At 44.8% G+C, this 24,980-nt stretch overlaps 1 protein-coding gene across 1 annotated transcript in view; it reads left to right on the top strand.

Annotated features, from left to right (window-relative positions):
- SGMS1 (sphingomyelin synthase 1) overlaps window positions 1-20,618 on the top strand; it is a 96,994-nt gene extending 76,376 nt beyond the window's left edge. Inside the window, exons 3-7 of the mRNA XM_082486719.1 lie at window positions 10,112-10,952; window positions 15,160-15,277; window positions 17,220-17,373; window positions 18,096-18,262; window positions 19,816-20,618. Coding sequence (XP_082342845.1) covers window positions 10,330-10,952; window positions 15,160-15,277; window positions 17,220-17,373; window positions 18,096-18,262; window positions 19,816-19,995 — 1,242 coding nt within the window. The 5' untranslated portion in view covers window positions 10,112-10,329 and the 3' untranslated portion in view covers window positions 19,996-20,618. The remainder of the gene's footprint in view (window positions 1-10,111; window positions 10,953-15,159; window positions 15,278-17,219; window positions 17,374-18,095; window positions 18,263-19,815) is intronic.
- Window positions 20,619-24,980: the final 4,362 nt, after the last annotated feature.

The following is a 24,980-nucleotide window of genomic DNA, read 5'->3' as shown; positions in this document are numbered from 1 at the left end:
GTTGAGTTTCATTAGTCGATGGTGTTAAGATCTGGAGTCCGATATAGAGATAAAGCTGCTTTACAGTGCTTGGGGAGGAATATTTTGGGTTTCTGAAGTCCAGTGATGCAACAAGCTCCAAATTTCAGAATCTGAAGTGTTGCATTCAGCGGTAGCAGTAGCAGTCCTGAAACACCAAGCAGCAATCAGGAAATTATCTGTAAAGGGCCAAAAGAAAAAAAGGGATGCTTAGAGCAGAGAATAGAGCTGGCTGAATTGCCATCCCTTTCTGGCACTCTTGCTTTTGGAGGAGATGCTGAATGGCTGAACTGGGGAGGAGAGATTCTCCGTCTCTCCAGCCGCACTGGATTTTGCTGAATAAACGTGAGTGTGTTTTTACCATTAAGCTGGACGCCAGCAGTAGCAGATCTCCACTGCGAACAGCGAGATTTGGCATCTGTGTGACTGGTGGCGAAGAGAGTAGGGAAAGGTGGCTGAAGTTTGGCAAGAGAGGCGAGAGAGATTTTTCTTGCTTGTAGCGTTAACCGCAAAAGGAAGATGCCAGGGCGGTTCATCGGAATTTTCAGTAGATCTGGCTCTAGTAAGACAAGTTCCCGTCATTAAGACTGTACTCATTGGCAAGCAAAAATGCTCCCCCCCCCCCTTTTTTTCTAGACTTTCCTGGGTTTCTGGTTGTTCTAGACCAAATGTGCAATAAGAGCATTCCTTTCCTTCATACAGATATATGTCTTCCAGATCTAAATATTTGATTTATGGTACAAGTCTGAACAGATATTGCTGGAAAGAGGAGGAATATGTGTTCAAAAATTGGATTACATCTATTTATACCAGAAATAATCTTGAATGTTTGGTCGTCTGTGTTTCAGACCAGAGATCAGTATGTGTTAGATGAAACTAAATTGATAAAGACAAACCAAGGAATTAGTTTGTTTTACAAGGGTAATAGGATTGAAAATTAATGATGTCGGCGGTGTGCCTTTTGGGTGGGTTTATGAATAGTAACAGCTGAAATGCAGAGAAAAGCATTTTGCATGAAGATATAGAGATATTTATATTTCAACTCTTGAGGCTTGGAGTCTTTTTGATCTGGGTCTCATGTGCTGGACTTCAAAAGTAGTGTATTTGAAATAAAATATTTATATTTCTAATGAAATATGGAAACATTATTCTAGGCTGGGATTCCGAGCGTGTAAACTCAGTTTTCTTTTGCTTCAGTCATAACTCAGGGAAAGGTAGTTTGGAGGAAGGAACTCTTGTGGTCTGGATGCTGTCTAATACACCTCCAGAAACAAACACCAATATTAAAAAAAAAAAAAAAAAAGGCAATTAATTGATTTAAGCCTTCAGCAAGGCTCTATTTTTCACTGTAGTTTCATCTGGCTTCCTTTTTCCTAATCTGCGTGGCTGGTTTGGCAAAATACGCTGGCGTATGCATTTTAGAGCCACGTTACCATCAGTCACAAGACTGTCCTCAGTTTCCTTAAGCAAAACTTCCCTTTCTGTTTTGACTTTTTTTTTTTTTTTTTTTTTTTTTTTTTTTTACAGTTCTTGCTGCTTCAATTCCCAGAGGCTCACCTCAAATCTGACTTTCTAATAGTAAAAGATTTTTAGGTGTTCAGTGTAGGTAAAAAGCAAAAAAAAAACCAAAAAAACCCCAAACACCCTGAACATGGTTAACAGAGTTAAAATATGGAGTGTGTCACAAACATGTAGTCTCTGCTTATTTTCTTGTTTCCATCCTTCTGCCCTACCCCATCCTTTCCCCATTTCTCTGCCTTGTTGGGGGGTAAACCCACTTTTTTTCTGCTCTTTTCAGTGTTTCGTCTGTTTCCCTTCAGAGGTCTTCTGTTGCGTGCATATAAATACAAGGAGATTTGGGTAGGTTGAAGAGGGAGGCAAGTCTCGTTTTGTGCTCTTTAGTAACGGAGTTAGCTCAGAGGTTGCACAAGGACACGGGGCTCTATTTCCAGCTCTGCCCTATCTCTGGCTGACCCAGATCCCGAGGCGTAACTCAGACGTGTGTTTAGCTGTGGTGAAGACGACGGTCAGAGCTTGCCGCTGCCCAAGCGCAGAGCCCAGAAACACTTAGGGTGTGCTTCGGTCCAGAAACCAGGTGGGCAAGGTTTGAATGCAGCGCGTGGTGTGGTGTCCATGGGGATTTGGTTTTTTTTTTTTTTGGTTGAATATAGCGAAGAAGTGACTGATGCGGTGGGTGGGTTGAGTCCTGCTGGAGAAGTCTCTGCTGAAGAATTAAAGATCCTGGTGTCGAAGATGATTACCTGTCTATAAGGATTTGTGACCATCCATTAATATTTTCGCACTCACCTTTGCGGCTGGAGGGCTGAAATAGTACCAGCCCGCTTTCTCTCAAGGATAATATTCTTAAGAGTTGAATAGTTGTGGGTTTTTTTCACACCACCCTCCCCACCGCCCCCCAGTGCAAATTAACTTTGTGCACTTTGCAATTAACATTATTTGCATCTGTCTTGCGCAGATCTAAAAGTATTTGGGGCGGGTAGTTGGAAGGTGGGTTTCTTATTGCAGCCATGCAAAATTAAGCTAATATTCATTCGGCTTCTGTTGCAGGTATTCCTTTAGGATGGAGATGTTAGGATTATGGTACGCAGTACAAAATGAGCTGTGTGCTTGGGTTATCCCTGCCGTGGGCGGAAAGCCCATAGCTGTTCCCCGGGGCTGCCAGCTGGGGCTCTGGTCCTGGCACCTGGCTCTCCCTCCTGCCTTTGAGGAGACTTTTTGGTCTGAAATAACAGTTTGTAACTTAAACCAAAGGCAAGACTTGTCCTCCCCACCCCATCCTTTCCACCCCCCGATCGTTCGAAGCAGGATTTCCGTAGTGTCAAAACAAAAACCCTTCTTAGCAACCGCTCCAGTGATGAGGTCAGGTGAAGCCTTCTTGTGAGTGTTTGCTGGTTTCCATAACTACTTCCAAACCCCAGGAAGAAGAAGAGGGAGGAAGAAAGTTGAGCAAAGAGATGTCGGGCTATGAAGAAGCGAAGGGATGAGGCTTAATGAGGTTGGGAAGGAAAAGGTGTCTATATCACCTAGCACAGAATGTGTGCGTGTATATACCTATACACATACATGCACGCAATATAGGTGATGCATTTTTGTAGCGGAGGTACTCGCTAGCAGCATTTCCCATCTGAAGATGCTGTTTGGTTATTCAGATTTGATGCAAGTACTTTCATTTTGAAATCCTTCCCGCTGAACTCCGGGCTTGGGTTCAGACCTGTTATACTGACATCCCTGCCTGTGAGTGAATTTTCATTTCTTTTTTTTTTTTTTTTTTTTTTGTTAAATTAGGATAGGAAATATACAGTGGATTTCTTTTTTTCCTTCTTCCTATAGAATAATTTAGAAAGAATGGGCTGTTCGGGGATTTATGTAGTATGCAGGCTATTTCTTTTCTCTCTCTGAAGCTGCGTAAGTAGCTATTCAGGGTATGTGGGCGTTGCTTCACATATTGATCCCAGCTTCTCTTTTCATAGTAGTAATTCTGCTTGCTCTGACTTTGTGTCCGCGGGACAATGTTTTCCATCTGGGACCGACCTTGGAAACCTATCTCGGAGCTCTGTGAAACTTGTGAGCCCATCTGTGCCTCGGTTTTATACTTACAGCTATTTTGTATTTGCATTTATTCTTATTTACAGCACAAAACCAGCTTTATTGTCATTTTTAAAATGCCAGCAGTCTCTTGTTTGCTAGCGGCGCAGCCTCTTGCAAGCGGTGATCTCGGGTTTGGAGGCAAAGCTATCCTGGAGGGAGGGAAGCAATTTGGTACGTTGCTTGAGAGCTCGTTAGTGATATCCAGCGCATAATTTGTGGCAGGCATAGCCCTTTCATTGCAAATTGGTGTGGAGAGGTGCTTTGCGAGTACAGGACATCCAGTTATTGAGGTGTCGGAGTGTTATTGTTAGTGATGATAAAATGCCCGTAGAGGAGGTGACTGTAGCAGTGACTCAGATCCTGCTGTTACGAACAGTTTGTTTTGTGCTGTAAAAATGCAGGGTGAGAGCTCTCGGCTTTCATCCGAAGTATTCATTCACCGTGTAACTTCTGCTCACCAGGGGGGCTTGGGGAGAATTCACTTGTGGGTTGGTTTCTACAGCATTAAAACTTCAGTCCTTAACAGCAGTTGATTTTTCTCCTGCTTACGTGTGTGTGCACATAATCGGTGTGCATCTCGGCGTTTGTTTTTCCAAGCGAGAAAATGTCACTATTTTATCTTCAAACTCTGCTTATCCCTTAGAACTCACTCATTTTAACACTTCTTTTTTTTTTTTTTTTTTAAAACTAATGGTTTTATCATCTCAACTTTTCCAGGGCATTTGGGAAGGATGCTCGGTGTTGCACACACCCACCGCTGGTGAGGAGCTCAGTCGCCATTTCTGAAACGGCTGGTTATTTTACTGATTTCTATAGTGACTGTTGCCTTGGCAGCAAAAGTCCTCGCTTAGAGAATAAAAGCACTGTACAAACATGAGGAAGGCATGATTCGATTTGGGAAGACTTAGGTTTTCTTCGGTCGGGTTTCAAAGTGCTTTAGGAGGAGATGGGAGATGAACAAACTGGTTTTGGGGGTCTTCAGTGTGCTGGTTTAGATGCATGTGGTTTTGTCTTGTCAGTGTTAATTGCAAGACATTAATGCTTCCTGCTTGCAACTTTAGAGGTAATAGAATCATAGAATTGCTGAGGTTAGAAAGGACCTTTAAGATCATCAAGTCCAACCATTAACCTACCCTGACAAAAACCACTTCTAAACCATGTCCCAAATACCACATCTACCCTTTTTTTTTTTTTTTTTAAACACCTCCAGGGTTGGCGAATCCACCACCTCCCTGGGCAGTCTCTTCCAACATTTGATAACTCTTTCAGTGAAACATTTTTTCCTAATATCCAATCTAAACCTCCCCTGACATAACTTGAACCCATTTCCTCTCATCCTATCACTTGTCACCAGGGAGAAGAGGTCAGCCCCCACCTCTCTACACCCTCCTTTCAGGTAGTTGTAGAGGGTGATAAGGTCTCCCCTCAGCCTCCTCTTCTCCAGGCTAAACAACCGCAGTTCCCTCAGTTGTTCTTCATAAGATTTGTCCTCCAGACCCCTCACCAGCTTTGTAGCCCTTCTCTGGACACGCTCCAACACCTCAGTGTTGTTCTTGTAGTGAGGGGCCCAAAACTGAACGCAGTACTCGAGGTGGGGCCTCACCAGTGCCGAGTACAGGGGGATGATCACTTCCCCAGTCCTGCTGGCCACACTATTCCTGATACAGGCCAGGATGCTGTTGGCCTTCTTGGCTGCCTGGGCACACTGCTGGCTCATGCTCAGCCGGTTGTCCACCAACACCCCCAGGTCCTTTTCTGCCAGGCAGCTTTCAAGCCACTCCGCCCCCAGTCTGTAGCGCTGCATGGGGTTGTTGTGACCCAAGTGCAGGACCCGGCGCTTGGCCTTGTTGAACCTCATACCATTGGCCTCGGCCCATCGGTCCAGTCTGTCCAGATCCCCCTGCAGAGCCAACCTACCCTCAAGCAGATCAACACGCCCGCCTAGCTGAGTGTCATCTGCGAACTTACTGAGGGTGCATTCGATCCCCTCATGCAGGTCATTGATTAATATATTAAAGAGAACTGGCCCCAGCACCGAGCCCTGGGGGACACTACTTGTGACTGGACACCAAGTGGATTTAACTCCATTCACCACCACTCTCTGGGCATGGCCATCCAGCTGTTTTTTTTTACCCAGCGAAATGTGCACCTGTCCAGGCCATAAACAGACAGTTTCTCCAGAAAATAGGGAATGGCGCATTAACCTGTAAGCCAGCTTTGGGACTGTGGAGGGAGGTTACTGCTCCATGGACCCTGTAACCATCCCAGACAAAGTCTCGTGCTGCCTGCCTGGGGAATGTCCATCGCTCGCTCAGCGGTGAGCCCATGGACTTTAAAACAAAATCTGAAGCAGTGATGTCCAATGTGAGTTCTTAGCTATCCTCCAGGCAGACCTAGAGACAGAAAATGGCAGTTTTCTGCACCTTGACTGCCAAGTCACATGTGGAGGTGTAGCCAGCTGATGATCTCATCCTTTAACCAAAGAGGTGGATGCTCCCACGTTCAATTCTTACACCCAACCGCATCTCTGCCAGACGATGCAAAAGAGAACAGGTCTTGATATGCAAGATTATGTGGTGTGTTCTCAAATACTTGCTTAACCCACTAGAGTGGCCGTGGTCATGGTGTTACAACCCCCAGATGGGCAGATTGAACTGGTGGTGGGAAATACTCCTTGTTGGGAAAGGATCTGAAAGTTTTGAGTTAGCGCTTTAGTGTTTGCTGGGAGCAGGAGAAAAAAGGCCATGTAAATACAAAGAGGTGGAGACTGGGAGCCCTTGCTGGAGTTATTTCATCCTGGTTGGTATTGTGGTGCGGGTATTTTGAGACACCAGTTTTACACGGCGTCATTATCATAGTGCATTTGGTATTATGATGATAATGGCATTGTTATTTATAATTTGTTATCGGATACAAGCTGGGGCAGTGGCACAAAGCTAAGCCAGTGCACGTGGCCAGGCAGCAGCTGATGCCCGTCCCCGCTTTCTGTCCTCAGCTTTTCTGGACCAGGAGAAGACTTTTTGTGGAAGCGAGGGGGCCAGTGAGGGCTAGTAGTCTCCCATATCGTTTCTGCAAACCTCACCCGATCAAGCTTTTGTGAACCCACGATAGAAAATGAGGTATTTTTAATGTGACAAGCTGAAAGGTGTTAATAAAGAAGCTTTTTTGCCAATTCTTCCCCCATTAGACAGGCTGTGAAATAGAGGTTTGAATGATAGGTGTTCATTAGAAATTGTAGTTGGTTTTCCTCGTTTTAACTCTCAACGAAAACGACTCCGTGGCCTGCATCCTTGGCAGAGTATTACCTTTCCTCTAAGCCTTCTTCCCGAGTGTATCGATTACTCTGCTTTTACAGAAGGTGCTCTATAGTGATTTACACGCTGGTGGTGCGATAGCAGCGGGCTGGGATTGCGCCTGGCCACCACTGCGCTTGTGCTCCCGGAAACCTCATCTGGGAGGACTGAAGCTTTCTGCTCAGTAACTTCTTGCTCCTTGGTGAACCCCATGCCATCGTTGTCCGTCCATCCACAGAGGACGAGATGGGGTGAAAGCGTGTGCCTCTGTGCATGAGATAAGATTTCTCATTTAGAGCCGACAAAGACTCTTAGGGGGTATATTTATATTTTATATTCCATAAAGACACAAAAAGCTCATGTAAAAAGCTCATCTTAGCCGTGGCAGGGGGAAATGTATGTGCATGGTAAGGAAGGAGATATAATTTGAAGGTTGGCTGCAGGCTGCTGAACAGTGATGAACACAGCCCTTTGCACCGTGTCTTTGGGATCCCGAATCCTTAAGCATGCAGGAGGCTTGCAGTATGTTGTCAGGGGCTGGACAGAAAGACTGGTATGTCGGGAGCATGTAGGTTAAAGGTACTTTCCTCCTCTCTAAGTGGTTTGGGAAACTGCGATGCAGTCACTCCAGCGTTAAAAATTGCAGAGGTTTAATATTGCCCCACCTTGTGGTGTACACGGAGTGCTTCGACAACCCCAAATCCGTGCTGCATTTGTAAAGCAAAACTTGGAAAGGTGACTGATGTAACTTAAATGGCATGGGAAAATGAGGTCCTGCTGCAGGCGAAGAGCCTAGGTGTTGGAAAGGGATTAACAAATAACTTGGGCTTTATCAAGATTGTAAGGCGCTACCCTCGGCAGCAGCGAGAGAAGTCTGTTAGTATTAGTTGTGCAGTTTCTGGTGCTGCATCTCATGGATTTCAACTTGAGTTTTGACTCTAGGACAAGTGTGAAAGGGTGTGTTGTGTTTTCCTTCGCATAGACAGCGATTCCTTGAGTTGCGAATCACTGATGCATCACTCGACACTGAAATATTGTGGACGTCAAAAAAGCCATGGCGTTTCCATCTCCTTGGCCTGCAGTGAGCGAGTCGAGCCGCAGGCGTTAGTAAACGAGGTAGCTCAAGGCTGACATCGCCCTTAATGCGCAGACTGAGGCCAAACGGGGAGCTGGAGGCAAAAGAGCTTCCCATAACTGGTGGTAACACCAGCTGTCCCCGGCATGGAGTAAATGAAGGGTTCACGCTTAAGCTTTGTGCTACGGCTGGTGCCAGGTCCAGGATTGCAGGTGCCCTGTGATAACGTGACGACAGTGAGTGCGGCGGAGACCAATGTGACGGAGAGCTGAGCTGCTCTCCTTCGGTTAAAGTCTTGTAGGAGTTTCTAATGTGGGTTAACATGCATAATTCAACCCGTCCTTTTTTTTCCATGTTCAGAGCTGTGTAACTAAATACCAATTTGCTAAACACAACTTGAATAATGAAGTGATCCACGGCTAAAAGCCTTCCTCAGTACATATAATCCCACTGAAAAAAGAAAAGAAAAAAAAAAAAGGAGAGAAAGAAAATAGACCTGTATCCTCTCTTCTGTTGTTTTAAAACAGCTCAGATATTTGTGAGGGGGAATATTCATCTTCATCCCTGTTTGCTCCATGGACTTAAATACGTGCGCGTCCGTGGTGTGCCCAGCAAGCGAGAGGTTCTGTACGCAAAGTACCGCCCGTCTTCCGTCCAAAGCTTATTCTCTTCTCAGCCACCAGAACCAGTTCATTCCACAGAGGAATGGATTTAAAACTGTACCTTGTGTTTCTTGCTCAGTTTTGAGGTCAGAAGTTATATTTATGGGCAGCACGGTTGTGTTTTGTGTAGGAGGATAGCTCTGTATCCTCTACTCAAATCATGCCAGTAGCATAGATTATTTTGGCTTTTCTCAGTGGCAACTTTGCTCCCTGCGATGAAACACAAACATCTGGTAGCTTGTAAGAGGTTAAAAATATTCTTTAAAGCTGATAAAGGCATGATATGACTTTGGAAAATATGAAGTGTGTTTTCCTCGTGCTGTTACTTTCTGTAAGCACTTTGCGTTCACGGTGCCGCAGCTTCCTGCAGGAGAGGCTTGCTCGGTGGGACGGCAGGCTGGAGACAGGGGGTCTCACTGTTTTCCTCTCTTTGCTCTGGGGAAGACCTTTTTTTGTTTTATTTGTTTGTTCGTTGAATAAATGTCTCAAACCTGGGAATTTGCTGGTGGCGTTCACTGCCATGTGATCGCCGCCTTGTGCTGAGCATTTAGTTGTTCACGTCTCGAGAATGCAGGAAGAGGTTCCACCGAGTAACACCAGCTTTTCTCTAATTTCTTTATTGGAAGCGATCAGCTTTTTTAAGCTTTCTAAGCTATATTTGTAAATAATTGGGTGTAGACGTTTGTTACCTAGTTCCTTTTTTTTTTTTTTTTGTCTTCTTTTAAAAAAGTTTCCTCTTTCTACTGGTTCTTTTTTTAGCTGATGACAAACATTTATTTGAATTGTAGCCGTATGCCATGGAAACGGTAAAATTTACCTTGAAGAGCTGCTAAACATCTGCTGGAGTCCTGCAAACCTAAATGCTTTGGTTTATTTTCAGGGGAACCTGTTTGGGTATTGATTTTCCTGTTGATGCTTTGCCCCAGAGAATATAACCTTGCTTATCTACATAATTCTATTTTTCTTTTGCTGTTGCTGACCTGTAGAAAAGTGCTTTTTGTGGTACACTAGATATTTTTGCCTTGCAGAGCAAAAGTTAGGCTTCCTATTCATAACTCGGTGCAACACATTGCGTTAATATACCAGTCTGTAAGGGGGAGAGCAGGTTTGTGACGTGAATAACGCTAAACGTTTGCTCTGAATGACTTTAAGTGGAGTTTGGGTACTGGCTGTGGACCAGAGCTGCATAGTAATAGAAAATTTCTCAAATATAGAGCAGGAAGGAGTCCTTCCCACAGCTGCAAAATGGTGTTTATAATACAAGACTGTTAAAGCTTTTGAGAAATCAGTAGCTTGGACAGTGCTGTGTGTACAAGGCTAGAGCTCAAATCAGTTAGTCTCTTCTGTGCCAGAGTCCTGCTATTATTTTGCAGTAATTTTATCTTTCAACAGGAATCGCAAACTGTTGGTAAATGCCGTCCTAATGACTGGTTTTGGCTTTTTCTCCTCCTCAGGAAGAAGAATGCCAACGCGAATATGAAGTGAACCGTTTCCTATGCTTGCCACAGCGCCTGGATGCTCGTATCGGACGGTTAGAGACAGGGACTTGCCTCTTGCCAAACTGTTTGCTCGGACAAGATGAAGCCAAGGAGGAGCTTTCCGATGCGCTGGAGTCGCAGTGACTGCTGCCCAATTTAAAATCGGTATCAGACTGCCCCAGCTGCCTGGCAAGATGAAAGAAGTGGTGCTCTGGTCACCCGAGGAGGTGACGAATTGGCTAACGGAAAATGCCGTGCCGGAGTACTGTGAGCCGTTGAAGAGCTTCACTGGGCAGGATTTGATCAACCTCACGGAGGAGGATTTTAAGAAGACGCCGCTCTCCCGGGTGTCTTCTGACAGCGGACAGCGGCTATTGCACATGATTGAAACTTTAAAAATGGCTCACCACATCGAGGCTCACAAAAACGGGCACGTCAATGGGCACATCCGCAGCAGTGTTAGCGACACGGCGCGCGAGAATGGCTTTAGCAGTAAAATGAAGCTGAATGGGATGCCAAATGGGTATAAGAAGGAGATGATAAAGATCCCCATGCCAGAGCCAGAGCGCTCGCAGTATCCTATGGAATGGGGCAAGACTTTCCTGGCTTTTATTTATGCACTTTTTTGTTTCATCTTTACCACAGTGACTATCTCAGTCGTTCATGAACGAGTGCCTCCCAAGGAGGTGCAGCCTCCCCTACCAGATGCATTTTTTGATCGCTTTGATCGGGTGCAATGGGCTTTTTCTATTTGTGAAATCAACGGCATGATCCTTGTAGGACTGTGGTTTGTTCAGTGGCTGCTCTTAAAATACAAGTAAGTAAAACCTTTTGAAAACAAAGCGGTAGGGTATACCGCTGACAGCTTTTGGAGGTCAGGTACTGGTTTACATCCAAACAAAATGAAGCTTCTTGTGATCTTTTCTGATTTTGGTTCCCCAAAGTGAAATAGATATCATGGCGTAGGCAAACTGCTGTTTGTGTGGGCTGTTTGGGCAAAAGGCAGAAGTTACAGTCCAACTCCTACCTAAGAAACTATGAAATAGCCCTGGTCTTGTTTGCCCGGTTTAAGTAATCCGCAAGACTGAGATGATGGTTTATTCATCTTTTCTGATATTTTATACTACTTAATGTATTTCATGAGATGAAACTTTAAAACCGTCGTGCACTTTTACAGAGTGGCATTCCTTAAAGGAAATTTTCTAGAATGGTTAGTTTATTGTTGTTATAGGAATGTAAAAAAACCTGGAATTGCTTTTTTTAATGTGCACATATGTACAGGAGGAAAGATTTACTCCGGCTTGGCCTCTCGTTTTGTTTATTGGTGTAATCCTCAGCATCACTCTTATGTTGGTAGCTGCAGTGCCACCAACTGCACTCCAGCTGCCTGTGGTGAACAGGGGGGGGACCGTTCACTTTCTTGGGGTGTCTGAGCATAAATGTTCAAAACCAAAGGAAGCACCTAGAGAAGGTGACATGGGATTGCTCGCAAGAGTGGGGTGTCAGGTTAATAGGGCAATATGAGGGATCAAACCCCCTGTGATGGAGCTGAGCACAGTCTTTAGATTAGAGAACAGCAGAATCCATAAGATCCTTGGAGATTTCAAAGCAGTGAGACAGGGGTTGAGTTGATGATAAAGTGTGTTGGAATTGTTGATAGACCTGAAGATTCCCCCCAACCCCGTCTCCATTTGCTTTGGTGTGTTCGTTTTTACTTGCTTTAGAAGGGCTCTTTCTGGTGTTAGGGAAGATGTTTGGGAATCGCAGAGCTTTCCATTCCCAGTATCAGCCCTGGAATAGCTGGTCAGCGCTGGTTCAGCGTGCATAGTGGTCACAATGCTTTGGAGACCAAAAGTCATCTTTAATGTCAACGAGCAGAGGTATTGAAGGCTTAGAGGCTGAAGCTGTCGCTGAACAGCAGAAAGAGAAGAATGGGAGAGGTGCTCAGGGGAATGGGAGCCCAGTGAGGTGGCTTTATCTGGAGGACCTCATTGTCGTGGCTTTGGATGGTGAGCCACTAAGTGCTATAAAAAGAGCTGAGTTGCTTTTGTGGCATGAGTTATCACCTCCCTTTGAAACTTGATACCAGAATAAAGAGAGGGAATTAAGCCGCCTAGCCCTTCCTCACTTCTCTGACCTCTGATGGTGTCAGTGGTTGCCATTGCCACACTCCATTTGAGATGTGAGGATAAGACGTGAAGCCAGGTGATTGCTGGGCAGGATGAGACCTGGTTCTTTGCCTAATCAGATGACGGAGATACCGTTCATGGATGTCTCCAAGTGCAAGCTCAGGGTCACTGATGAGCCAGCAGCGTTGTTACCCATGGGCTGAATTGCAGCCAGTGGCTGAGTTGAACCTTTGACCGAAGGGGGCAACTTCATAGTTTTGGACTTTCTGAAACACTTTTCTTTGCCAAGCAGTGAAATTCTTATTGCTTGTCCTAGCAGATCAATTATTTGCCAATAACCTAATTTCATCCAAGCTGAGCCTGTTCTCTCAAGCAGTGAAGGGTGATAGAGATATGCCATTCATAATACTGCTGACTTGGGTCTTCCCTGTTTAGTCCAGGGATCACATGATGACGTTGAATAGGACCTACATGTCGTTTTTGGCCTGCAAAGTTGAGGCCAAAATGGAAGAGCGTGTTGGTTGTGTCTGTCCAGCTAACCTCAGTGCGGGGTTTCCCTTGGCCCCTGGTACCGCTTTCTTGCCTGAAAATTAATTTTACCTTCAGGTAGAGACTGGAGTTTCTGGCTGGCTTCGGGGCAAGGCACTAGAGTTGGTGCAAGGAAATCAGTGACAGCTTTCTTTGTACATCTGTAGAGAATACTGTCCATGGCGTTGGGTTGGTTTCTCACCAGAAAACAGGAGCAGGGTGGGTGTGCAGGTCTTGGCTGGGGACTCTGGGCTGCCCAAGTCTTTTTCCGCAGATACTGTGGGGAGCTCGAGGAGTCCAGGCGAACTGCCAAGGCAGAATTAACTTCTCTGGGAATCATTCCCAGATGTTTTGGGAGTAGTACAATGCTGGTTTTCCTCCATGCTTGACATCTGATTCAGCCTGCACGCTCATGGGATTGAAAAAGCAGCTTGCTCGCTACCCATGTTAGGTGAGGTCTGGATAGTTGTCATAAAAGTTGGCTTGGCCAGTAGTAAGCTTAAAGGTTGTACTTGCTGGCTGGATCGTGATCACACATGCACAAATTCTTTTGAGAAGGGAAAATATGAGGCTTCTTACATTTTTATTTTTTTTTAGTATTACGGTACAGAGAACTTTTGATGCAGGCTTTCCTAAGCTCAAATATGTTAAATCCAATCAAACCAAGTAGGTTTGTGGGTAATTTTAATTAAAAAACCCCAAGAAGTTCAGTGCTCGATAAAACACTGTCGCTTCTTCAGTCTCTCGAACTACGGTGCTGCTCCTTCTTTAATCCCCAACCCCCCTGTTTGTCTTTATACCGGGTTATAAAGCAAAGCAAGTTCACGCCTGGTTATAAAAGCCACGAACAAGTGTGAGATTTTTTCTTGGAAGGGTGATCCAATAAAGAAGTCCCCATACGAAACGCAGAGGAAAACCACTGCCCCAATGGCATGGTGCCTTCCCCTCTTAAATTTTAGTCCGTGGGGTTCCATTAATAAAGTATAATTTTTAACTCCCAGCTTTGTTCGTGCTTACACTGGGAGGGGGAAGAAAAAATATGAAATAGTGTGTTTCAATAGCAACGAGCATTTGAGTGCAAAATGCATTACACTGTAATAGTTGAAGCTTTTCTGATAAATCAAGACACACGTTGTTATTGATCTGGCACTGCAAAGTCATACTCCTCCGAGAGTGGAGCACTACAGTTTAATAACTCTGCCAAAAGCTATTAAAATAAAAGATGGCTGATTTTTGAGCTTCAAAAGAGCTCGCCTTGATAGAAATACTATTTTTTTAAAAAATAAACGCTTCAAAATAGCAACAAATGAAAGCCAGAACACGGAGCTTGTGTTGTAACCCTTGTATACCCCGACTGATCATAATTGTAAATAACAATGATTTAAAATCAGCTGAAACCCACAGGGTCTGTAACCAGCAGGACACAAAGGGTTGATGTTGTTAAGGTTGCGAACTGCTGTGTCTGGAGTTGCCCTTGATATTTTTGTAATGCTGGCAGTGATTTCTCTTTGAGCTCTATGTGAGCGCGGATGGAGGTGCCTCCCATCCTGATGGATGTGCCAGAAGAGGTTTAATCATCACAGCTCTTTCCTTGTGCTGTTACTAGCCGGTACGTAGCAGTGAAACTCAATCGGCCAGTTTTGGGGGCATCTGTCACTCCCGAGTCGAAGCTGCAGCTCTTTACCCCGTGTGCTCTTGCTGGTTTTGCCTCACGGTACCCCAAAAATGCCCTCTCTGTATATGTCAGCAACTTGCAGGCAGCTTCAGCTATGGCTGCTTGACTTGAGAGCAGCTTCCTGTGAAAACACCCCGTCCTGCAGCCAGTGCAGCTCTAAAGCTGTATTTCGGAGGTTTTGTTGCCGACGTGAATTGTTTCCTTTTGAATGCTGTTCAGGAAAGATGTGTTCTCACTCGTTTGGGTCATACAAGAGATTTCTTCTCGAGCATCCCTTTGTAATTACTAAATGTGTGTGTCAGCTGAAATAAACGTACTCCTTTTCATCTTATAATGAAAATATTGTAACTTTATCCCCTGCTTTGAACAGAAAATGAGTGACTGCTCAAAGCTAATGGTGGAGCGTGGGGCATGAAATCCCTTTTAACATCTTCAACACTAAACCTGCACAGGCTTTTGTATTCTAATCCTTATACTTACCGTAGTCACCTTCATGGGTAATGTTAGTTGATGTGCTTTTGTGTTTCTGACCTGTAAAGCGTGGGAATATTTGTTAAGTAATTCCATATTCTCCGGTGTCAGCTGATGCTGTCACAAGTTTCAAAAGCATGGAGAACAGTTGGTAGTTTATTTTGTTTACCTTTTGCATATTTTGTTTGCGTTGTGTGACCTGCTTTTCTTCTTTCTTCTAGGTCTATAATTAGCAGAAGATTTTTCTGTATAGTTGGCACACTATACCTGTATCGGTGTATTACCATGTATGTGACTACACTCCCAGTACCTGGCATGCATTTCAAGTGTTCTCCAAAGGTAAACTTCTGCCTGCCTTTCCATATTTTAATCTCTGTGTTTTCCCCCTTGTCCTGCTGTTACCAAAACTGTGAGCAACACTTTCTCAATAATTGTTACTAGTTTGAAAATACCAGTTTGGCCTGACGGGGATGTCCTTCTGCAGATCATCAGCTTCCCTCTCAGGGAAGGTGTTGACAGTTACTTTCGGGCAGCATAGGCATTCCCACCCTTTTTTTGAAGTGCTAACCTACGCAATTTCTCTAGCACTTTCAACCGATTTGCACGATCAGCATTTTTCTGTCTCCACCGAAGCCGTCGAAGGTGTTCAGCCTGCAGAGGTGGCACGTGTGACTCATTTCTAAACACCTCAGTGTGTCAAATCCAAGTATGATTTGTATTTGAAAATGGGCCAAAGAGACTTTTCTGAGGCTGGTGAAACTCTTGTCTCCTTTGCAGCTGTTTGTCCTTGTGTGTATATTTGCAATTGTGTTAGCGCGAAGACTTGCCACCTCCTCCCCAATCTAGCAATGATTCCTGTTTGTTGTGCCAAGGAATAAAATGGGCTTGCGAAAGCCGTGGCTGAAACCAGGCTACTGAGGCAGAGGCGCTTGGGCAAGACCCTTGTAGTCAGCCTCAAAGGGTAATTCGGGTGCTTGGAGTGGAGATGGGACAGGGATGATGGTGTTGCGTCCATCTCATATCATGCGAGCGTGGCCCTTACTGCAACATGCTCTTTGTGGTGGGGAAATGCGATCTAAAAGATTGGACTTCTACGGTAAGGAACAAGACACAAGTGCTCTTTCTCCATAGCAGCTCATCTCTGCGCCCTTCCTGGCATTGTTTGTGCTATAGCTTGATTTAAGCAGGCGAAAGGCGGGGCAAAACATAATTTCTGTGAAATATCTACCACACACGGCTCAACGGCTTTGTGCCGCCACGTGTGGCTTTTGGAGGCACCGAGGTCTTTTGTAAAGAGAAGTGAGTGGGAGAGGAGTCAACATTGTGTTTGATCGGTCAACCATTATGAAATTAAAAAAGAAAGAACACAGTTATTTATGGGCTGAAGTGAGTAAATCTGCCACTTTTGGAAATTTACAGCGTTGGCAAGTCCCGTTTCATTACTCGAGTAAAGACAAGCCCACATTGTGCTCTTCTGTTGCCCCGATAAGATGATTAGCTGGGCTTTCCTGAAACCTATAAATATATTGGTGGGAAAAGAATAAAAGAATAACCTCTCAACACCTTATTGAGTTATATATGATTGTGAAGAGTGGGCTTTGGGGAGCATTTTAATGTTTTGTAAGGAAATGTTTAATTGCTGCAAAGACCCTGTTGAAATCTGTCAGAAATTAAAGCTCGCTCTCGCTTTAAGAAGCGGAAATTATTAAAGTAAAAGAAAAACATGCCTATAATGGGCAGTTGGGGGGTGAGAGGGGAATCTGTGTTTCTTTGTGACTGGTAAATGGTTACTATGGATTTTAAAACTTTATAAAAATGAGGTAAGGATGCAGCACACATGTAGCCACATGCATTGATCTGTTCCTTTGAGCGCAGATGGTTCCTGCTTCCTGTTGGGTCCCGGAGGTGCTCAGTATGTTCTGGTTGTGCGTGTCCCACAGCATACGTTTTCTTTGTGGTTTTGTTTAACGTTTGGGCTTGGTTTAGAGCTGAGAGCAGCAAAGCAAAGTCCTGGGACAGTGCCAGCTGCCCTTTGGTCACCTGGGAGGAGGCAGAGGGGCATCCTCACCAGAAGGACATGGTTTGCTTCAATTTGGCTTTCCTAAGGTCAACCTTTGTCTCATTTCCAGTCTTTTTCCCTCTAGAAAAGTGCTGCTAGCTTTTGGAAAAAGCTGTGGATTTACAGATTGGTTTCATGTATCTGAAAATGTATCACTGCTTTAAACTCTGAAAGGTTAATGCTGATATTTTACCGTGCTTTTGTGTTTTATTTTTCCACCAGCTTTTTGGAGACTGGGAATCTCATCTGCGAAGGATAATGAAATTGATTGCTGGTGGTGGATTGTCCATCACAGGATCCCACAACATGTGTGGCGACTATCTGTACAGCGGTCACACCGTCATATTAACTCTTACATACTTATTTATCAAAGAGTGTAAGTTGGTTATGGTTCATGTGGAATTTCCTGTTGCTAATTGAAGAATTATTGTTGTGCTGGTCGGTAAATATAACTAAAGTAAAAATGCATGCTTTTTCAACTGAATAAAAATAATAGAACTTCAAAGACATGGGGTTTACTGAAAAAGAAAACTTTGGAGGCAAAATTAAACACATTACCATATAGATGTCTGAATTATTTTTTTTAAATAAAATGCTTCTTTAGAATATAATCGAAACCTTCGTTGCACCCTGCCTGATGAATGGTATTTCAACTATGTGTCTCCTAGTCTAGAGAGAGATGAGAGCCGTGCTAAGTGCAACGTTGCTCATTTTGCAAGAATCGGGCCATAATGTATGCATTTATCTTTTGTGAAAGGCAAAAGGAATGGATTGCCGCCTATGTAAAATCAATATTGAAATACAAATCATCTGATTTTACTGACCAGGTTATATTATATCATTATGTATCGGGCCTGTTTCTCAAAGATTTCGTAACGTTTCTATTTTCCCGGGATCGATTACCCCTGAGTACAATTTTAAGTTACACCTTAAGAGAATGGTACTTACTTTGCCATCTTGGCGTTCCTGTTCTTAATCTTAATGCAGGCACCGCACTACCCACCCAGGATTGCAGTTGGCGTCCTCTGCTTCTTACAGCAATAGTCTTGCACACTGATAACGTTACGCTTTGAAATAATCACTGCTTGTCCTTTCCAGATTCCCCACGGCGACTCTGGTGGTATCACTGGCTTTGCTGGGCCCTCAGCATTGTTGGGATGTTCTGCATCCTCCTTGCTCATGACCACTACACTGTGGACGTGGTGGTGGCTTACTACATCACTACAAGACTTTTCTGGTGGTATCACACAATGGCCAACCAGCAAGTGAGTTTCTCCCAGGCTTTGGATCTGCATGACCGTTTGTTGTAGCGTGGGGGTGGATGAATGTCCACGCTTTACCTTGGGCCTTTCTGCAGGAGTAGGAGCGGACTCACCTGTGTCTTGTGGAGCGTCCCTCTCTCTCCCTCCTCACATTGGGTTTGCAGGAAGGAAGGAGCCATCACTGGTTGGGTTCATCTTGTTGTCTTGGCCGCAAAAATATCTGTAGGTCTACCTGCAGGCAGGCAGGCCTCTGCTTCTACTGTGTAACCTCCATTTTTGAAGTCCTTCTGAATTTGGCCCAGTTGGCTGGTTGGCTTCTCTGTTGCATATAACTGCAGTTAATTATGTTTAAGACAGACCTATTATGATGATAGGACATTAGTGAATATTGCGATGGTACAGATTTTGAGATCATATCGGGGTCTTCTAGGCACTGTGTCATATTATTCCAGTGGTTTTGATGCTACTTGAAGCAATACACCGCAGTCAAGCTCTGTGGTATGTTTTTCCCACCAAATGCCTAATTACAAAGAATGCACTTTGATGTTCAATCAGTTTGGGAACCACTGTGTTTGATAGCAATCTGTGCCCAGACTTTAACTCTTGTCATACAGCACCAGGCTGACTTCCATGCTTTGATTTTGCTTCTGGGCTCTGTCAAAACAATGGTGCTGAGTGGCTGTGCTTCCAAACTTGAAGCTACTGAAGTCACGATTGCCTCGAGTGTTAAGGAGGACTTGCTTCAGAAAGCCCTTTGCCTTACTGTATGGAAATGTACCCGTTTTGCTGCATGATGTGACTCAGAAGATGGCTAAGTATTGCTTCCCTAAGCTTCTGAGATGTTGGGAAATGCCGATCCCTGGATCCTTACTTGAGCGTGCATCTCCTTCCTGGTGCTGCTCCAAGTTCAGAGGGCTGTAGCTTGTGTCTGACCTTAAAATTAAAAGCAGAAGCCCACTGGGGCTAAAGTGGGTATGTTTTACGTGTGAGTTTATGCCGTGGAAAGAAAGCTTAGCGTACAAGCCCCATGCTCACGCTTTCCGGTGGGCTGATAAAATGCTCCCCTGCCCTGGTGTTGCAAACGTGCGGCAGGGTAGTTGGATAACTCCCTCGGTGCCTGCCCACTCCTTGTGTCTCAGCTGTGGCTTGCCCACGGCTAGGAGAAGCCAAAGGGTGGGTTTGAGAGCACGTGGAGGGCAGGGCAGGGTTTGTTACCTCCTCTGGATGGGTTGAGGCATGCCTTGCTCGTTGCCCTGTAGGCATGCAGCCGGGCTCTGAAGTGATTCTTGAGCTACGTGTAATTTCAGAGGTATGTATGGAAACGGCTGCGCTTTGGATTGGTTGGGTTTCATGCCCAAAGGAGAGGAGAAGACTGATCTTTTGGGCTGTTCGTTCTTTTCCTGGTGGGACCGTTGAACAGCTGAGGTCTTGGAAGTGAGGGTGAGCCTCGTCCGGGAGCAGCGTTTGGTGTGCGCAGGGAGGCTGTGGAAAAGTAGCTCGCGAGTAAGTGACGTGCCTTTTTGTAATTCTCTTTTTTTCGGATTATTTTTATGCAGGTGCTAAAAGAAGCTTCCCAAACTAACCTCCTTGCAAGGGTCTGGTGGTACAAGCCCTTCCAGTACTTTGAAAAGAATGTCCAAGGAATTGTACCTCGCTCCTACCACTGGCCCTTCTCCTGGCCGGTGCTGCACCGGGGCAGGCAGGTGAAATACAGCCGGCTGGTGAATGACACATAACAGCGTGTCAACGGACAAAATTGGGGGGGGAAAGGACCTGTCCCAAGTGCTAAGAACTCCGTACGAGAAGATGCCATAAAAAAAAATACAAAATCAACTGCTCCCTAACCCTTTCTTTTAACAGTTCCCTTGACTTAACCTATTCAGTTACCTGGTAAGCACTGTGATCTTTTTTTCTCTCCAAAGGATCTGCGTTGGACAACAATAAAGAAAATTTAACTTATCATGCACTGTTACACATTTCTTGTTAATAGATTTGGGATTTACATTGACCCATCACCATGTTCCTTTGTATATGATGCGACAGCATAAATGAAAGCTTTTATATCATAAGTTCTGGTCTTTCCAGTCACGTCTGGGAATAAAGCATATTATTTTCTTGGGAAAACATACTTTTCATATCTCTTGCCCCAAAGATTGGGCTGTAAGCCATTTTCTAGCAAATGACTATATGAAGGTTTCTAAATACCTGCCTTGGGTAAAATCGAGAAATCTTTCTACCTGTTGCACCGCGCTACGAATAAGATGATAGACACAGGAAGGTTTGGTAATCTTGATTTTGTAGAATCTGCAGTGACTGTGTCAAAAAGTGAAAAAAAAAAAAAAAAAAAAAAGAAGAAAAAGTTGTAAAGTGATTTTCTAAGTATTTCCTAACTTTATTTTTCGAAATGTGTATGAAAATTAAATTTAAAAAGATTTTTACATGTCAGAGAATAGAGAGTTAAAATTTAAAGAAAATGCTTCTTGGGAGAGAGAGATTTGTCTATGTTTCTAGTGCCTTTCTTGTCTTGATTGTATGGTCAGTAGGCAGTCTTAAATGTTTTTATTTAAAATAAAGTATTCCATGAAAGCAGAATTATATATACTGTATAATTACTAATTTTTGCATTTATAGCTAAATTAAACTGGAAATTTGCTTATAATGTTGAAATTGCCATGTGTAGGGAAACAAACCGTAAACCAAATAAAAAGGGTCCGATCTTGCTCACACATTGTGGGTGGGTCAAACTAAAAGGTATCACTTTATTGTCTACTTGGTAGCTGTATTTTAAAAAGAAAAAACAGCCATGAATTCCTGTTTTTTAAGAATTTTACAAATGATCACTGAGTGAACTACGAATGGTTTCTCCATCCCGTATCAAAATGTTGTTGAGAAACAACAAAGAGAATCTATTTCTTTAAAATATTTGTGCAGAAACTGCATGTAATTATAAGTTTCACTCCTACCATACATACTGTATGTTTGGGGAAGTATTCTATCCTAAACTTGCCAATGTGCAGAACAAAATAGTTTTTTTAAAGAATGAAGAAGAGAAAATATATATATAAATATATATATATCCATTCTGTATTTTACGTGAAGCAGAGTTATCTTCTGTAGGGTTTTTGTGTATTCACAAGGTGATATTTGTATTGTAAAATAACAATGGTGAAGGAAAATAAAAAGGCTTTTGACAAATGTAGTTTCCTTTATCTTTTTAACCTTAAGTTTAAATTTAAAGCTGGGTTTATTCTTCCAAACCTTGCCTTTAATTTTATGTGTTATTGCACTGTAGGCCATCCAATTTGGACTGTATGGAAACTGCATTGATTTTGAATTGCTGTTCGCGTTGGGCAAACCAGTGCCTTATCTGAAATAAATGCTATGCAATAGATTCCGATCGTGCGGGAGCTGGGAGCAGATGGGAGAAGCCTTCCTGGGAGTCATCCACCAGGGCTTGAAAAATCTACCCCAAAACTGCTGGGACGGAGCATGTTGCAGGGTCAGCATCAGTCCGGTCACTTCAGTGACCAAAAAAAAAGTGACATTTCTGTGAGTACGTAGTAGTGAAAGTGTAATTTCTTTTCTTCTTTTTTTTTTGGGGGGGGGGACATGGTTTATCTCCAGTTCTCTGCCCCATCCCTTACCTTTGGCCAAAAACTTCCTCGAGGAATTGATGGGGTGTTCCTTCTGCCGCTTTGCCTCGTCGTTGCTTGGGATGCTGAACAAGACTGACCCGTTTCTTTATCGGTTCTCTTTCTCCCCTGGAGGGAGGGGATGTCTGCACGCCCCTTGCTTCTTGGCAGAACCCTTTGCAACAGGAGCTGCAGAGCTGCCTGTGAATTTTCGGGCACAGCTCCGCACGCTTTACCTTCAATTGGCGGTATTATCTTTGCCAACTGTGTGGTCGCAAAGTCAATTTTTAACAACAACAACAACAAAAAAGCTAACCCGACCTGAGATGATTGCTTGAGAGAATTCACGCTCCCAGACATATACAAACAAGTAGATTTTTCAAGACCTGGCATTCACGCCCATCAAAACCATTGACATAAGTAAATGTATGGATATATGCACATGACATTAAATGGAATCTGCTGAATTCTGCATTGTAGTGTCTGACTTACTGCACGGACCTTGCTTAACGTGGCTTCGGTATTTTCCCAGCAGAGCTGCGCTTTGGTGGTGCAGAGGGTGCTGTCTTCAGGAATCAGCCTGGGCGAGCAGGGACGTGGAGCTCAGCGGTGTGGCGTTGCTCTGGGTGCTGCCTGGTCCGGAGGAGGGGACCAAGGGAATAGATAGGGACAAAATTGTTGTACGTCAGCGTTGACTCCAGGCTGTGGTGCAGGTGCTGCCTTGTCCTCCTTCTTCCCTGGGAGGGTCTGCTCAGCAGCACCGGCTTTTTAAGATGGGTGATGGCGGGGACTGGTGCGTGGAGTGCAGCTGCTCGTCATTGTTTAGTGTTGTGCTAACGATTGGGCATCCCAAATTTCCCACTCTTGAGCACTTCAGCTGTGTTTCCCCCAAACCACTCAGGTACGGTATGCCTCTACAGTGATTCTCACTTTCTGGAGAAGGGTAGCCAAGGGCTGACGGTGGTCTCCTTGGAGACTTTGAAGTTTCTGTGGTGAAATCCTTGGGCAACTTCATGTCCTACTCCCAATTAGAGGCCGAACCACCACGTATATTGTCCCCTTGCCGTGGGGGGTGCCTGGGTGCTTTGTGTGCGTCTGTCTTTGGGTAGTGAAGCTTGGGGACACGTGGACCTTTGCCGTTGATACTCATCAGAGGTGAGCACAGCAAACTTGTGCCAGTGTGGAACAAGAAGGCAGTAAAAGAGCTGAAATCGGTGGTGGGCTGCCTCGATCGAGGTAAACAGAGCTAATGGCTCTTCCCATATTGTGCCAGTAAAACCATCTTCTCTTGGCTTGCTATTGAACATTGGGTTGTTTAGTTTGAGGGCGTCTGTAGGAGGACAGACAGGAGCCAGGTTTGGGTGTGGTGGGGTAAACCGTAACGTGTTGTCCAGTGCAGACTCGAGGAGGCTGAAATTTCAAAGAGGGGTCTTCACCAGAAAAGGCTGGAAAAAAGACAGCTTAAGGTGGAGAAGGACCTGGCAATCACCCGAGTCATGGACAAACAGAAATGAAGATCTTTGCCGGGAGGGTGGAGTTTGATGTTGCTGAGATCCATCTCAATTTAGGCCTTCCAGGTGGGGAGAGTTTTAAGACCCAAGCGTCTCAATCCCTGTAACCTGGCAGCAACGAACATCTTCCTTGTAAAAAATTAACATCGATTTTCCAGCACTGGTGCATCCTCTTAATGTCATTTCTGCCACTGGTTATCCACATGCGCTGTTGGCTTGGCAGGGAATATTGGTGAGCACCAGGATTTGGGCATGACACCCGCTGCCCATCCATTCTGCAGCCTTCTTTAAACAAGTAAGCACACCTCTAGCAAGGTTTTGGAGCAGGTGGGAATCCCCAAACTTGACTGCAGATGGTTTTCAGCAGCAGCATCCCAGCCCTGGTGGTTGCTCTTGCTGGCAGACGGTGTGTAGGCATGGGTGGCTACAAAGCAGCCCGCCGTGTTCGTTTTCTGCCTAAGTTTTGCCCAGAAAAAAAGCCAGGAGAACTTAGTTTGGGAAGTATCTGCTGAATTCTGCACTGTTCTTTTTCAGCCTCTAGGCCCAGGGGGTAAAGAAGGATTTCCCCATCTTGTGCCAGAGCTCTTCTGCTTTGCATGTGCCGCCTGGCTCTTCCTCAGGGCAATGCTTTCCCCCTGCTCTCCCGCATCCCAGGTAAGTGCCATGCCCGCCTGGCTGCTGCTGAGCAAAAACGTCCATCCGGGGCCCGGGAAGGACTCTGATATACGTTGTTTTGGGTGCAAATGAAGATGATGTTGCCACCAACAACACTGTTGGTGTTTGCTTTCCAACAAATGCTTCCAAATGCGTCCAGCTGCCTTGTGGTCTTGTTGCAGGTTGGTGAAGGGGACAAGGGGAAATGGGTTGGCTTGGAGGAACGTGCTTCAGCCAGGAGACAACAAGCTGAAGCCAAAATTGGCTGCTGTAGGGTTTCTTCTGGAGTCTCCTACACTCCTAAGCACTGAAAGTGCTGGTGGTGTAGGCTTAGGAATCTCTTAACCGATTTTGCTCTCAAAAGACTTCTGTCAAAACAAGGATGTCTCCCTCGATCACCCCTCTCAGATCACGGGGATGATCCTCCAGGGAGTGCCATGGGGTCCGGCTGCTTTGGAGTTGGTCCCATCCCCTTTAACAAGATGGGGACAGCTCACCACAAGAGCAGACCCGTAGGGTTCTTTCACCCCCTGGAAGGCTCAAAGCAATTTATCCAAGCCCTGCTTCTACCGAGGCTTTGTAAAGCAGCTACAGAGCTGAAGGGTCTCTCCTTTGGACCTATTTATGATGTTCTGGGTGACTTTTGGCCCATGTACCCCCTAACTCAACTAATAACGGCTTCTGCTTGGATTTCACCACTGGTTGCCCTCAGCCACGGTACATGCCAACCACAGCACAGCGTTATCGTAACCACTGATTTTCTTTTTCCCTGGGAGAAAGAGACATTGCCAGACAAGTTATTTGAGCAACCCTTTGTTTTGAGTTAATTTTGATTCATCTCAGCTTCTTGTAGGTGGAGTGGGTCAGGTGCGATGAGTCAGAGCTGCGAGTCTGAGCACAGGGCAGGATTTGCCACCCGGCAGG

Source organism: Vanellus vanellus (genome assembly GCF_965231255.1).
Source record: "Vanellus vanellus genome assembly, chromosome: 7".
NCBI classification, from domain to species: Eukaryota; Metazoa; Chordata; class Aves; order Charadriiformes; family Charadriidae; genus Vanellus; species Vanellus vanellus.
The sequence above is the reverse complement of the archived record's forward strand: the minus strand, read 5'-3'. Positions and strand labels throughout refer to the sequence as shown.